The 15,792-nt window shown below is 42.0% G+C and overlaps 1 protein-coding gene across 1 annotated transcript in view; it reads left to right on the plus strand.

Moving 5' to 3' along the window:
* Window positions 1–921: 921 nt before the first annotated feature.
* The window catches only part of CNKSR3 (CNKSR family member 3), a 56,923-nt gene continuing 42,052 nt past the window's right edge, over window positions 922–15,792 (plus strand). The window contains exon 1 of the mRNA XM_077782163.1: window positions 922–1,069. Within this exon, the coding sequence (XP_077638289.1) occupies window positions 1,018–1,069 (52 nt within the window). The 5' untranslated portion in view covers window positions 922–1,017. The remainder of the gene's footprint in view (window positions 1,070–15,792) is intronic.

Genomic DNA, 15,792 nt, shown 5'->3' on the forward strand with positions numbered 1-15,792 from the left:
TGGGAGGTGATGAAAACAGTGGGATACTGGACAGTCTCAAATCCCAGCTGCTTACCCACTACCTAATATTGCCAAGTTAAAATTTCACAGTCCTGTTGTCACAGCAGAGTTTATGCCGTTTCTTCCTCCGTGAGGAAGAGGAGCAGTGGGACATTTGTGCATGCTACAAAAGAGCTTCAGGCTGCAATTTGCTGCTGAACCAGATAGTATTGTGATAGACACAATAAAAACCTCCTGCTTTCTTCATGTTTCCTTGCTGCGTGGACAGGTGTTTGCAAGGCCGAGTTATGCGCTCAGAGCCAGGTAATGGCAGAAGCCGGTATGCTGGGCACACAGTCCTGGAGGTCAGCCCTTTAACCTCTGAGAAGAGACTGACATGCAGCAGGGGCTTCCACGGGCTTCGGGAGGCGGCCAGGACCCAAGCGACACATTTCCCTTGAGGAATACGAGTCTGAGGTGTAGCTGATGGCTTAATGCAGCCTGCAAGAGAAGGCAGCAAAATAAAAGTAAATTCTTCTGGTGAAACAGCCTCCACACCCAAGGACGCTTTTAGTTGAGGGATTCAGAAACAAAACCCCCAAATGCCAACACGGGGACAAGCGTGGTTCAAGGCACTCTACATTTGCTGCTAAAATTGCCCCAAGGCTGTGACTCACACTGAGCCACCACCGAAGCAGGGTGCAGCGCCTGGCCGCCGCTCCACCCCACGGCCCGCCCGCCGCTCCCGGGGAAGGATGCCGGGCGACTCCCGAATCGCCGTCTCTCCGGACCTGTCGGAGCGGGAACCCCAGGAACTTTTTTCTCGGCACTTTCCCAAGCACGAGGCCCGGGCGGGATACGGCACCTGGGGGCGGAGCGGCAGCGGGGCGGGCCAGCCCGTGGCCGGCGGGAGGAGCCGGGCCGGGGAGGGGGCGGCCCGGAGCGGCGCTGCCGGGATGGGAGCGTGAGAGGGGCGAGCCCGCGGCCGGAGGAGCTGCGGTGTGAGCTGGGGCTGCTGCCGGCGGGCTCGGACCCGCCATGGAGCCGGTGACCAAGTGGAGCCCGAAGCAAGTGGTGGACTGGACTAAGGGTAAGAGGGAGCCGGCCCTGCCGCCTGGGCGCCGGGGGAGCTTTGGGCGGCGCGCCGGGGGTGCCCCGCTGCCGCCGCGGCTCCTCTGCCCGGCGGGGTGCGCGGCCTTTGCCAGCGGCGGCCCCGGCCGAGCCCCGGGACTCCCCGGGGTGCGCTCGGGAGCTTCCCGCGCCCTCCTGCCGGCGCTCCTCCGCGCCTGCCGCCGCCTGCTTCGCCTTGCGGGCTGTTCGCTGTTGTTTTGGTTTTTTCTTTCTATGGCACTGGGAAAGAGAAAGTTTTGCAGCGAGGTTGGCTGACTCGAGGTCCGTGTATATACATACATATATAGATAGATATATGTATACACATATGTATCTGTAGTGGGGTCTCTACTCATGTCTCGGTCCCCTTCTCTCTGTGTTCGTCCTGCTTGCATGGCGAGGGGAGGTTACCGTGCTCCTTCAGGCAGGTAGGATCGTGGAATCAGAGTAGTTCAGGTTGGAAAAGTCCGCGAAAGTTAACTTTCTGCTTCTCAAGCGGAAGCCACCGACGGTTCGGAAAAAGTTCAGGTTTGTAAGTTAAGCAAGAAGTTTTTAAACTAGCTCAACTAAGCATGAACTCTTTATCCTGTTCATCGGTGATGGGACTGAAGCGCCGGGCTGCCGCTCGGAGAGGTGAATAGCGGCCCCTTCGTCCGCCAGTCTGTCCGTCCATCCCTCCCGCCCTTCGTCTCTCGGGTGTGTGCTTGTGTCTCCCTCTCCCGCCGACAAAACCATCCTCCTCTGCTTCGAGGTTTGTTGGCAACGCTGACACAGCAGCGAAAGCCTCGGCGGGACCGCGGTGAGCAGCCCGCCTGCGGCCAGTCCCGGGGGCTCCGGGGGGCGGGGTGGCTGCGGGCGCCCCGCTCCTGCCGGGCATTTCGGCAGCGCCCGACCGGGGCGTCGCAGTTCCCGCTCCACAGGGAATGAATCAAAAGGGAAGTGCAGCTGTGAGTTAGGTGAGGGATTTATGGCTTCTGGAGCGTACGTCTTTTTTTTTTTTTTTTTTTTTTTTTTTTTCTTGCGGCATTAGGTTTTAGTGTGATCCTCTTTGGTTACATAAAGTATTTTCGCAGGCTTATCTGGAGTTTAATTTGATGAGGAGCTGGGAATGCTTTGAGAGGTGAAGGTTCGGCCGGGTTGAAGCGGCGCTGGCTCCCCGCAGCCATTACTGCGAGTCTCTCCCTCCCGCTCGGGACCGTAGCGCTGCGAGCCTGCGGTCAGCGCTTGGCAGAGCGCGGCTCCCAGCTCCGGAGAATTTGGAAAGCAGGCTCATGTTTTCAGGCGGCGAGAGATGGATACTCCCAGCCCTCCTGAGCGTGAACATGTGCCTGAAGGGGCCGGTGCCAGCGAGGGACTGTCCAAGCAGCCTTTGTCAGGAGAGGATTCCACACAAACGTGCTGTGAAGTTATGCGTTAACATATAAATAACTTCCCCAGAAAGATCTCTCTTTTTTTATGCTTGGTATTGGTTTAAACAGGAGTGCATTGTTCCAATGAAATAAGCCTTTTGCTTTGGCATGCGGGATATTTATATAAAGCTTTTCCCTCATTGTGTTTGTTCTCTTGGGTGCTGAAAGTTTGTTACCTTGCCAGATTAAAGAGTAAACCTGCTAATCATTTTAAAAGCCTTTATTCTTAGGCATTCTTGGCTTCTTTTCTTGCATAATTTCTTACAGGTTCCTTGAACAGGTAACTTCAGCTGGACCCTCAATTAGTGTTATGCAGAATAATTTGAGGGCTGGCTGTAGTTAGGAGGTGGATCTTCTGACTAATGCAAACACGTGTACTTTGAAATGTAAAGGAATAAATTAAAGACTGCTGGTGACTTTTGTTTGTGCTGTTGTTTTTCAGTTTCTAGGTAAGCGCTGGACTTGTTTAGGTACACGGAGTCATTTATGTCACTCCCTGCATGACAAGACTGTAATAAAGAAATGACATGTGGAAAATTTTTCTTTATGGTTATACTTTCATCTCTGCACATGAAAATAGATGCTTTAATAGCTAGCTAACAGCCTTATTAACACAATGCCTCATAGTTTATTTTCAATCTGAAATAGTTATTTACTGTGTAGTTCACAACCACTGGGTTTCATGTTTGACCAAGACCAGTTTAATTTTACCTAATCTAATTCTCAAGGTTAGTTTTATGAACAAGTTATTGGAGGGAAGCTTAGGCTCTTTGTTTTCTTGCACGTGCCTTCTGTGAGAAGTGATGCCATGATCTTAACTGAACTGATTGAACTCTGGGAAATATTATTTGGCTGGTGATATCTGCTGCCAGTAGTTAGTGCTGTGGTGCCATGGAGAAGTATTTTAGGAACATGATGTGAAAAACTGCTGGGAGATGCCAGCTCTCAGTGGGGAGATTGGTTTTGTAGATAATGATTCTTACTTATCACACAATGATAAAAAAGATCTTGGCAAAATGTAGAGATTGTGGAAATAAGTGGTCTGACTCAGTCCATATTAATGTTCAATGTGAAACTGAGACTATTTGTCCATGCACATTTCCCCTTCTCTCTTCCCCCCCCGCCCCCCCAAACTTTTATAGATTAAAATTTTTTTGATAACTCTTCCAAACCAAAAGGAATCATGGAAACTTACTCTTTTCTATGAAACAGCCCCCTAAAACAAAATCTCAAAGTAGGCTGTATGACCACTGCTGGACAGTTTATTTGCTCTTGGCCAACTTAATTTTTTTATTTTTAGTTGCTTTTAAGCAGCTTTTTAAACAAGGTAACTATTGTTCTGAAGGGTTTCACTCTGAGATTTTGAGATGTCCGGTCCTTGGTAAATACTGCAAGAAGCATTTATCTAGCATTTAAACAAGAACCTATCCAGAAGTAGTAAGCTAAACATAAATATTTTTAAATATGTAGTCAGGTTTTAAATAAAAAGGGCTCTGTTCATTGTTACCAACAACAGCTGATACAAAACACAGTTGCTTGCTTTCTCTTGCTAATTCAGACTATAATGCTGCTATTTTTTTGTGAACAAGGGTGTTTTTTCTGGCACAGGGCACTGTACTGGCAATAGCAGACTATGCAGCTAATAAGAGCTGGTCTAGATAAACTGAAACTGTGGAGGAAGATTTGTGCTTTTATTGCTAGCAATTTTCTTTGTATGTGAAGCATTTCTCAAGCTTTGACCAAGGATATGATAACTTGTTATCAGCATCAATGCTTGAAAACGATCTGTTTTTTTTCTATAAGCACCACATTGATTTCTGTCTGAAAGAAGTGATGGTGTAGTTTAAGGTTTTCCTTACAGCACAATGAATTCTGATAGTATTTAGGGGCCATATTCAGCCATGAAAAGGTATGTATTTTCCTAGGATGCTGTGTTGATTTACTTGTGCCTGGGCTGCCATGGAATTTGTGCTTTTTGAACAATATTGCCTGCACTGTTTCCTAACTCTGCTGAGAAGATGTGTTTGGGGTTTGTTTCTCTGGGTTGTTTTGAATTGATCATTGTGATGGTACAGACTAACATCTGGATAGTGTTGTAGTTGACCTGTGATCTTGCTTTTGTGCAGTGTAAGATGCTTGGGGGCTCAAAGTCCTCACCTGTATATCACAGCACTCTCTTGTGTGCCTGAATTTCTTGAGAGTTCCTCAAGAGGTATTCCTAGAGTTATTCAGCTTCTTGCAGGGCAGGTGAGTGGCCACAGAAGTTACATCACATTTGCAGTACACTGTATAAAAATGACTTAATTTTACTGGCATAATGACAATTGATTATATGGTGAAACTTTTTCTGGTCTCAGAAGCCCCTGGCTACTGGAAGCCCCTCAGCTAAGGTCATTCCTCAAAAGATGTGAGGAAGAGGAAAGTAGGGTTTGTCATAGAGCTCCTGTGTGAGAAATGTCACTGTCGTCTTAGAGACATTGCTGTGCTTCCTCTTTGTTTGCTGTAGCCTGATCTGTGTCTTCCCCCTTTCCCCAGGCTTCACATGCTTGTGTGAGTTGTGACTTCAAGCAAAATTTTACACGGTAAAGACAGTTTGACATGCTTGTGGTTAGAAACCTCTGTTGTTGTGAGGCTCCATTACAGTCTGGCCTTTGTTACTGGAGCTGTAGACTCAGCTGGCTGGGGATCACGCGTCTGCTTCAGGCTCGTTATTGCACTCCAGGTTCACTTATTCCCTTTCTCAGTAGTTCATGGACATTACTTATTCCCGCATATGTCATGAAATACTCAGATTTCCATTCCTGGTAAAACTGTTGGGCAGCTACATTTATAGGTATGTCTGGGAGAAGAGGGAGAAATATGTAATTTATTAATAGTTAGCAATTAATCGTGAGGGCCTGGTGTTCTTTTTTTAGAGCTATCTTGCTTACCCAGGGAGATTTCAACAAGGTCAGTCATGTTAACTGTATGTGCTGGGAGCTGCAAACCAGAGCTGGATTTTAGAAGAAATTATGGGTGATGCTTAGCACTGGAGTTATTTTTTTGCTTTTCTTTTTAGGCACTCTCAAGTGAATGCCATTGTGTTCAAGTTATTTGGAGAAATCCAACACTCTGAAACTACATTATTTTGTGAGACATGAGTATTTTGCTATGGCAGGGAGAGTTGTCCATGCCTGGGATACAGAACAATCTCTTTCCTCTTTTCTAACCTTTTCTTGGTTACCTAAAAAATATTCTGTATGAGTATTTGTTAATGAGATCAGAGAATGGTATTGAATAACCACTTTTTGCACATCCAAGCTTGCCCATAATGTTTTACTAGCAAAAGGTGAATTATACTAAATACATCTATTTATATTTATTTATGGGCTGAAACAAAGTAAAGACTTGCACAACGAGTTTGTACTACTGCAGTCTTAAAGTTATTCATGTGTTACTGCTGAGCGATTGCATATGAGAACATAAATCAAAGTTAGCCTCTGTGTTCTTGTGTTTAGATCACGTTTTCACGGCTTTTTCTGTGTTGCACTTTGCTGAGTTGCTTGTGAGTTGTGATTTTTTTTTTCCCCTTGATCTTTTTGCATTCACAGTCAGGTCTGTTTATTTGCCATTAAATTGCTGTTCAAACTACTATAACTAAACGTCAGAAACTCTAAAAGTTGAGTACTGTCCGCATAATGTCTGGAAAAGCAATATTTTAAGAGCTAAAAATCACAATAGGCATTAGTGGAAAGGTGATTATGATTTCACAGAATGTAGTAAAACTGCCTAGTTAAAGGGTTAAAGGTGCAGAGATTGGCTACTATGCAGGATGCTTTTCTCAGTCTTTCTTTAAAACTTGAGAGTCAGGAAGTAATTTGTATCTGTTGTTGGACACTTCTGTAGGAAAAGCCTCATTTTTGATGAAATATTGCTTGGGCTCTAGGTTTTCAGAACTCTTGTTATCTGTTCCTTCCTTGCACTTCTTGACTGGAACCCTGTGTATTCAGCATACAAAGCTTCTTGAACAAGAATCATGCCTCTCCTTGTTTTTACGCTCATTATTAGCACATTGCAAGAGCTACAGAATGACAAAGTACAGGGTATTGGATAAAAATGTATGTTGAAATTTGCCATAATGATTTGTTTTCTTTAGAAGAAGACCCCCACAAAAAGCTGTTACTCAACATGTGCTACAGGATGAATTGCAGTTATGAGTGATGTCTGAATACAGCTTATTATCAAGTACTCAAAAGTATGTGTGGGTTTTTGGGAGGTATTTGTTTGCTCCTTTTTGTTTCTTAAATCAAAATTTCTGAATTGCCTGGTTTAAGACATGGAGCTCCTTCCAGGCATGTCTAGCAGATGATGACTGGTCACTACTAGGGAATTGGAGAAGTGGCAAGACAACTCAGTTTTTGGTTTGCATCTTAGGACAAAATTTTCACTGATACTTCACACAAAAGGCATATTAACGAATAAGTCTAAACACTGCCTCTGTGAAGTAAGTGAAAGGTGTTGATTTCCACTGTATGTTTTCCGTAGAGGTTGTTCTGGATTTGCTCTGGATTTGCACCTTGTCTTTGCCTAATGGTATCACATAGTCAAGCCTTGCCTTCCTAGAGGAATGGTGTACCTGCAGTGTTTCTCCTTGCTTTGTCCTCCACACACCCTGAATAAATCCTGTCAAAAGGAGGAGGTAGTGAGGTACTGATGGTGGCAAGGCACATTTGAGGAGAGGAATGGAAGGGTGGGCAGCAGTTAATTGAACTGGGGTCACTGTAGCAACCTCTCACAAATTAATGGGAATTCGGCAGGCCCCAGGGGCTTATGGTGATGGGGTAGCTCAAGATTTTAGTGTGTCTGTACACAGGGCTGTAGTAAGAGAAAGGAGATTCAGATAAAAATGCTGTTTGACTATGTCTCTCTGGCTGATGTTAGACCTGGTATAGAGTTCTTGTGTCATTTGGGCTCTCATTAGCAGAGTGGGATAACTTGGTAGTCTGAGTTTATCTTTCAGGTTCCTGGGCCATGCTTCCTTTGCATAAAAAAATTGCCTGTAGGTTTCCATGTGCCTGCCTCCATCTTTTCACAGTACAAGCAGTTACATTTCACATCTTGGAGCATCTGCAGAAGGTACACTGAATCAGTCTGATCAGTTTTGCCGGCTTTAAGCATTCATTGCCTATTAAAATAGCTATTTATGGTATTATGAAATGTAGATAATTTTCATCCAACATTGTGTGTGCTGGACAAAGCCAAGCATCTGTTTGATTTGGTAGATCAGATCACTGACCTCTGTAACTCTGGTCTACAGTCTTGTGTTCAGCACCTGGCTGAATTCTGTTACAGTACTGTAGCAGTGCTGTGTTGAAGTAGTTTCTTATATGTGCTTCTCTGTACACCCTTTTGGATGAAGAATGTTCTTTGTCACTGTAATGACAAAATGTTTTTATGGACTGTTTCTTAGACTAGTAGTTAGGTGTAGGTAAGCAAAGTGTATGGTATGTTTGTTGCAATCAAAGCTTTGTGGCATAAATGTGCTCTTATCTTGCTCCTTGATCAAAGGAAAGAACTTAATTGGTGCTCATCAAGGGCTAAGGCTTCTGCTAAGCAAGTGTTGGTACATGCTTCTGGGCTAATCATCCCAATGTCTCTGTCTTGGGTGTGCAAAATTAATGTTGCTTAGGTTGCCATCCTTTTATCATTGTGTTTATTTATCTCAGTCTTGTTTTAGTGAACTGAAGTTGGTTGGGTGAATGCTTTATTAAAAGCTCTGCAATAAGCCCATTTTATCATTAAATAAGAGACTTTCTCTGGTACAGATGCTTTTCAAGCCAGAAGAGGAGTCAGTGTTTTGCAGGAGGCAGAACTCTATTTCTGAACAGGTATTTCAGCACTGCACTGCTGAGGTGTGTGCTTGGCCATGCAGGTGGGGAGGGAGAAGGGATCAAGCAGGGATGAAGACTTATTTCCCCTCCTCTTCCCCCCTCCCCCCCAGTAGAACTTGCCCTTTGTAGAGGGCTCTAAGAGCAAGTTCAGACATGCCGGAAGAATGTTGCCTGAAAAACGTGTAGTGGATGGAGATGTGCCTAGAGAGTAGTGCAGAGGAAAAGTGGGAACCCAGTGAAATACAGATATCTACTCACCTACTCTGACGTGAAACTTTTTTTTTCCTCCTTCCCTGTCTTGTTCTAGTCACTGTTTCACTGCAGCCTTTGCAAGGTGCTGGATTCTGTTTGTATTCTGTCAATTTCACCAAACAGAATTATAAAAGCATTATGGAAAAAGTTATAATAAATAATTGTTGACATTCCTAAGGTGAGCTGTAATGGAAACTTTGGAAAAAAGAGGAGACAAAAGATATATATGCTGTAAATTCTGTATGTTTGTAGTCTTTTTTATGAAAATTTGTAGTGAGTCTCGTGGTATTTGGACTTAGTTTTTACGAGAGGGTGCAATGTTATACCTTTTGTGAAATATAATCCCTGTGTCAACATAAAAGCATTGTAGTTGCTTCCTTGTATTTCAAAACAGTTAATCTTTTCCCTTAGCTATACCTACTTCACACTATTTCTGACAATAACATTGGATAAATAAATCTATATGTGATTGAAACAAGGACATGGAAATCAAACCTGCCAATAGTTTTTCTATATCTTGCTTATTTTGGTTTTGTCTCCTCATAGCATGTTAGGCATCACTTCATTTAAAAAAACTGGTAAGAACATATTTTGCTCTCAGTTATGATTATAACTTAAAGATAATCTTGGAGGAACATATAATATTGGTGTTTGGCTGAGGATGAGTTTAATCTGTGAGGGTTAAGTGTGGGTTTGATGCAGCAGTGCCAATGCTGGAGCATTCAAATGGACTGAGGTGGGTGCTGTCCTTCCATAGCAGCTACTCGCTGCCAGTGAGTGCTCTGAGGGGTGAGGGGATCTATTTTTATGGTCACTCTTATGATAGTTTCATGCTAATTTAATATTTGGTTCCTTCCTGCTTTGGGACTAGGTGTACCAGAGTGATGCTGACTGGTAGGATTCTAGCCAGTGGTACTTTTATTGAGAATTTAAAACATCAAGAGAATATGACTGAAGTAGAGCCTTGAGAAACAAAGCCTCTAGGAGCTGATGAAGTGTTCTTTTGTTGCCTTACACAATTCTTGTCTTAATTTGATATTAACACATCATTATCACAGTGTCCCTGGTGCTACACATTTTTTATTTTATTCTATTTCATACAACAGCAATGGATAAATAAATCTATATGTGGTTGAAACAAGGACCTCAAAATCAAACCTGCCAATAACATTTTTATATCTTGCTAGTTTTGGTTTTATCTCCTCATAAACATGTCTTTTTAGACCACAACATGGTATGTAAGTTCAAAGCTAGTTAGCTTCTTTGGTGTATAAAATTATATCTTCAAACAAAACAATTGGACAATCCCATTGGACATCTCCATGGTACCAGTAGCACAACAATATGTGCCAGTTTTTATTGTAGTAAGATTATTACTGTCTTAACATGATGTATTTGGAGAGGAATTCCAGCTCTCAGTAGAGTCAGTCATGTGCTAGGCATGTCTGGAGACTTTTGCTGAGTTGCCTTTCATGGAAATGATAATTTCCAGGATTGCCAGGTTGTATGCATGCTTGCAGGCTTGCTCAAATTAATATGGCTTGGTTGCTGCATAATACTGAATGGACTGTGTGGTTTCTAACATATGTATAATTGAGCATAATGCATGTAAATTTTATTGTCCAATATCATCCTCAGTTTTCCAAGGGTTAAGACAGAGTTGAAATGATAGTTGCAAACTTTATCTTTTGTGGCTTTACTGAATTGTATTTTGCTTTTTATTATTTTTCCCTGTCATTGGGTGTTCTCAAAAATGTGTTAACTTCTGAAAACTAATTTTTGGTTAAGATTTAAACTATTTTCATTCTGCCCCTAATCCCCCTAGCATCATTGTTAGTCACATATGCATGGGCCTTCCCTTGAGATGCTTCTTGTACCTAGAAATTATGCGCTGTCTGGAAGTTGCACCAAAAAAAATTGTACTCTTAACAGATTAAAAAAAAAAAAAACAAACAAAACAAAAAACAACCAAACCCAATTTAGCTGTGAGAAAGAGGCAAATAGCGATCAATCAAATTGCCTAACTTCCCAACAAATACCTAATGATGCTTTGCTGTGGCTTAAAAGTATCAGGGAGACTTGTCTGGAGCTTCAGCAGATGGTCAGAAATATCTTGACACCACACCACTAGGAGGGGGGAATATCTGCTCACACTCTTGCCTCTTCATCATCACAAAAAATGAGGATGTCAGATGGACTGGCTGAGGAACTTGCAGGACTCTTCCCTGCCCTTGCCTGTTCTACTTTTTGTCTAGGAAGGTGGTAGGTCTCCTGGTCAGTTTAATGATATTTTAGACTTGTCTATGATTCAGACAGAGCCCTCAGCTTTGCCACTGATGATCTGAAGATACCTTTGGCTTTGTTATGGTCGGGGTGTTGCATTTGAACTCTGAGGTCTCTGCTATTTTGGGAAGTAGCATAATAGCTAGGACTGAAAGATAAGAAATAATGAAAATGGGTCAGGCAGCTAATTGTTTCAGGCTTTAGATGTTTAAAGTGATTATAAAATTATGGAGAAGCTCAAACATTTGGTGTTTGACTGCTCAGTTGATACACCTTGTTTTTTGACCCAGTTGTGACGTGCTTTAAAATGCTGGTTTGTATTTGTTGCCCCAAGGCAGTACATCCTGGTTCATGGAAGGCACTCTGAGCACTGGGTAAAATAATGCAAGGAGTAACTTTTAGGAAGATAGAATTCCTGATGGAAATGTTGAGGAGCTTTTTAAAATGAAGTAATTTATGCATGCAAATAATGACAGCACCTCCTAGGAGAATCCAGTAGTGACTCCTGGGGATCTGTCCATGATGGAAAGGAGTATGCACCATCAGCTTCTTTCTGTGACTGTCGTGTCATTCAGCTTGTCATTCATCAGCAGGCGCTGATTGCTGGCGATTCTCCTGTGCCATACTTATTCCTCCCTGGTGACTGTCAGACCGTAAGGTGCCAGGCATCCGTGTTTCCTAGCCGAGTAGCAGGTTGTCATCCGAGAGCTTGGCTATCTGGCAACTGCATCAGCTGTTGCCTTGCAGCAGGCTGCTCCCTGACTTGCTCATGGGTGGAACAGTAATCGCAGTGTTTGCAAGGGCGCACACACAAAGGAGAGGCAGATGTGAGTAATGGACCTCGCTGCCGAAGCATTTCCACATGGTGCTGTGAGAAGGCAGCCAAACCAGATTAAAGGGATCACCCCATTTCTTCTTGGGAGACAAGAGGCGGGCGGTTTTGCAATGTTTCTTTTTGTTTCCACTGTGGGAACAGGCAACAGAGTGTTAATTGCCTGAGTTCAAGAAAAGGAGCTCTTGTGACTAATGAACTACTCCTTGAGCCACAACAGCTTCATGGCTTTTAAAAGGCACACTCTTAATTGTGTGGTGGCTGTAGGGCAGGAGGGATTGCTGCTTACTATTAAGCACATCAAATTATCAGGCACACGAGGTTCATGTGCTAGACACACAAGTAATGTAGAGTGTACTGTTGCTGCTTTTGGAAAACGAGGTAATTTTGTGCTTGATCTGTTGAAAGATAATATTTATTTTTAGGGCCAGCAAAGAACAATAATGAGCATAAAATTTATTTTTGGTGTAAAGATGTTGACTTATTTTCCTCATAGAAGGGCCATAACCTATTATATTTGACAGGGCATGGAAGCAGTCACCTTAGGAGGCTTTGAAGGGGACAGTGCTTTTGTGTTACCTGCAGTCATGTAAATACTGTGATTAATATTAATATTGCATGTGATTGAATTCTGTGCTCGTACTTACTTTCATTTTATTCCTTTGAAAGTGTAATTCTCTATGCTATTATGAAGTTCTTTGCAACAATAAACCAAATGGGCAGAAGCTTGGTGGATGAGATGTATATATGGGCTGATAGAAGCCCATCTCCAGATAAAATGGACTGCGGGTTGATTTTTGCCTCCAGGTAGGATGGGTTTTTTGTTTTTCAAATTGAGTTTTGCTTTGCCAGGAAGTTTTGCTGTGCAGTTATCTCTAAAGTCTTCCCTTGCTGAAGGTTTTGGTGTGGAGGTGGGTGGGGGTCTGACCTGTCCCCTCTATCTAGAAGCTCTCCAGGCCTGAGCAGTTTACCATCTAGGAACAGGGATTGAGGAGCTGCTGTTAGCTCTGGCTTGCAAGTAAATACATGCTTTTGGTTTCTGTGGCTCTAATTCCGACATCTTTTCAGCAGGATTTGTGTGTGTGTGTGTGTGAGATGGGTAACAGCAGCTGAAGTTTAGTGTCTGCAGACCAAGAAGTTGATGACAGTTTTATATCTCTTCAAATTGAAAACATTGGGCTAAAATAAATGTCTTTCATATTTCACATGAGTGGGATGGGATATCTAGAGAGAGTAACTTTGGGATAAGAAGACTTCTGTGTTGCCCTGTTTATTATATGCTTGTAATGTTCTCCTGTGGATTGCTTGCTTTTGAGATACTGCTACTTCTGTCAATTTGAAATAAACATTAAGAGGAAAATAATGCAAAGAAATTTTTTGTGCTTGCTGCAGTTGAACCAGTGTGGCTGTCTAAAGGCCTGTATAATGGCTGCTTTAGGGTGAATGTCTACAATGAAAACTTTCAGTAGTTATTTCTGATCAATTTTACTCTTTTGGCTGTATTTTCCTGTTAATGTGATCGTTCCTAGATGATATTCTGTCAAGTTGGTCTTACTTGGGTAACTTGTCACTTACTTGACATACTTATCTCTCTCCTGACTGTTTTACAACAGTTTTCAGAGGTATTTGGACTCTTTTTTTTTCCCTATCATAAAGAAGATGCTTATAGATGTGACAAAAGGCAGCAAGCATTTAAAAAAAAATTAATTGTTTTAGCCCTTGTATGGAGAACCCTCATTCTTTTCCAGCTAATGGTAAACAGAAGACAGGAGTGCTTGATGGCTTCTGTGATGACAGCTTGCAAATAAGTTGTTCACAGTTTTTTGCTTATGGGTCTCTATTACTGGTGCAGAGAGCACTGCTGGAGTTGGTGGGTTTCCTGGAAGTTTTAGGAGGGGGAATGTGGGGAAGGTGTCACTCTCAGTAGCAGTCTCGGTTTGGGGATGTGAAACCAAGTCTACATAAACAGAGATTAATCTGTGAGATGTTTTCTTTGCTGTTCAATAACTTCTAAATATCACCAATGCCTTTAATTTAGAAAATAAACTCCTCTTTTTGCCTCTGGCCCCCCTTCTCTTCCCTTTCCCTGCCATTCCCCACCATTCCACCTTGTGTAAGGACCTAATGATTAACTCGGGTGTAAATAAGGTCACTACAGTGCCTGTGAGAGAAGAATAAAGAGCAATCAAACAAGCTTCCATAAATCACCGTCCTAAAAGTCAATTTCCATAAAGTTAAATAGGGATTAAATAGATTCAACCTGGTTGCAGGTTCTGTCTTCCCTTGCAAAGTACCACACCGAAGTATTACTTCTGAACTTATGTTTGCAAATACTTTGGGCTCAGTGAGCAATTTCTTATGATTTGGAAGCTTGAAAAGTCAGTCACTGACTGGAGAGTGCTACACAGCTCTGACCATGTGGCAGATTGACTTGCAGAAGTCAGATCTGAGGACTTGAAAGGTTATTTGATCTCCTAAAATACCTTGGAAATAAGGTCCTGGAGTATGTGAGATACAGTATGCATACAGGAGAGAGGCTGCTAAGACAACTTGAAGTTGGTCAAAACAAACAAATAAATGCATTTAAATAAAAATTTTGTTATTTCTAGATTGGATGTAATATCTTATTATTCATGGGTAAACATTTGCTTCTAAGTTTTTGCACCTTTCCACTTTCAGCCCTTATACCCATCAGATCACATTTTTTAAAAACAACATAAATGTTAGGAATAAGTGTCCTGGCTTCTTCCAAATCAGTATTTCAGGGACCAGAAAAGCATTGAATATTTTACAATGCTCATGAAATATAACCTAATTTTTCTTTCTACCCCATTCTTCAAGTATAATGTTAGTCACAGAGCTATATAAGACACTCAATTTCACATGAAACCTTGTGCTTCTCATTACTTATATTCTTGGTAGTGATTTGACAAAAAACCTGAGCACTAGGAGGATGCTTGATATGTTTCTTTAAACTTAATGCAATTTGAAATGTAAGGGGAGCAATAAGTAGAAGAAAAATAAGAAAATGTCTGTGTGACCCTAGAAATAGCAATTACAGAGGGGGAGTATATTGCAGTAAAAAACTGGTGTAAAAATTATCTCAACCATTGTTTTTAGGACAGTATTTGCATCTGCATGTTCCTTGCCTGTTTTCCACCTCTTTATTTCAGCAGGGGGACAGTAGGTTATTTTTGGTGTTTCAAATAATATTGCAGGTTCAACATCAGGGCCTTATTATGAAAGATGGCACGCAATCTTCCACATACATGCATGCACACAAGTAGGGTGCTCCCAAAGGACTGAATTGTGTCAGGCATTGCAAATGCAAACCTTTTATGGGATCTTCATCCCTTCTTGCATATGTTTTGCAAATACACAACTCAAAGCTTTAAGGGGAGAAAGACCATTTAATAATATCTTGGAAGAGAGGCTGTTAAGTGGTTATGTACTACTTTCACAAATGTTATCCAACTCATTCAGCTTTATTTAAAATCCAGTTTAGAAAATCCTTCCCCTTGGTTACTATACAGCAGTAAAGTGGCTAATGTGAAATTTGGCATAACTGAAATAGAGAATAGTTGCCTTTAGGATGCAGGAGAAATATGGTGCTTACAAGGTGGATCAGCCACTGAGGTAGCACATTTTCTCCATTAATGTCTTGAGTGTTTTAGGAGGTATCTGCTAGTTTGTGCCTCTTGTAAGGGTTTCTGTTATCTACCAGTTCATGTTCTTTCAGCTATTGAATTTGTGCTGACTGACACAAGATGGGAATTGTGGTTTTTTTTTTTTTATTTTATTTTTTTAATTTAACTTGATTAATTAGTTTGGTGTGAAAGCCATCACTAATTAAAAAAAGTTAACTTACAGAGAAAATTATATTTTGCTAAATAAAGTTCTAAGTGTAGCCTTGTTCTTAAAATAAGAAAAACCAAACAAAGAACTCACACAAAATCATACAGAACACAAAAAACCCCGCCCAACTGTATAGTGGCACAGAAAACTCTCAGTATGAGGAAAACTTGATTATTCATAAAAATTCAGCGATGCCATGTAG

The sequence above is a fragment of the Lonchura striata genome, chromosome 3 (assembly GCF_046129695.1).
Source record: "Lonchura striata isolate bLonStr1 chromosome 3, bLonStr1.mat, whole genome shotgun sequence".
Lineage (NCBI taxonomy): Eukaryota > Metazoa > Chordata > Aves > Passeriformes > Estrildidae > Lonchura > Lonchura striata.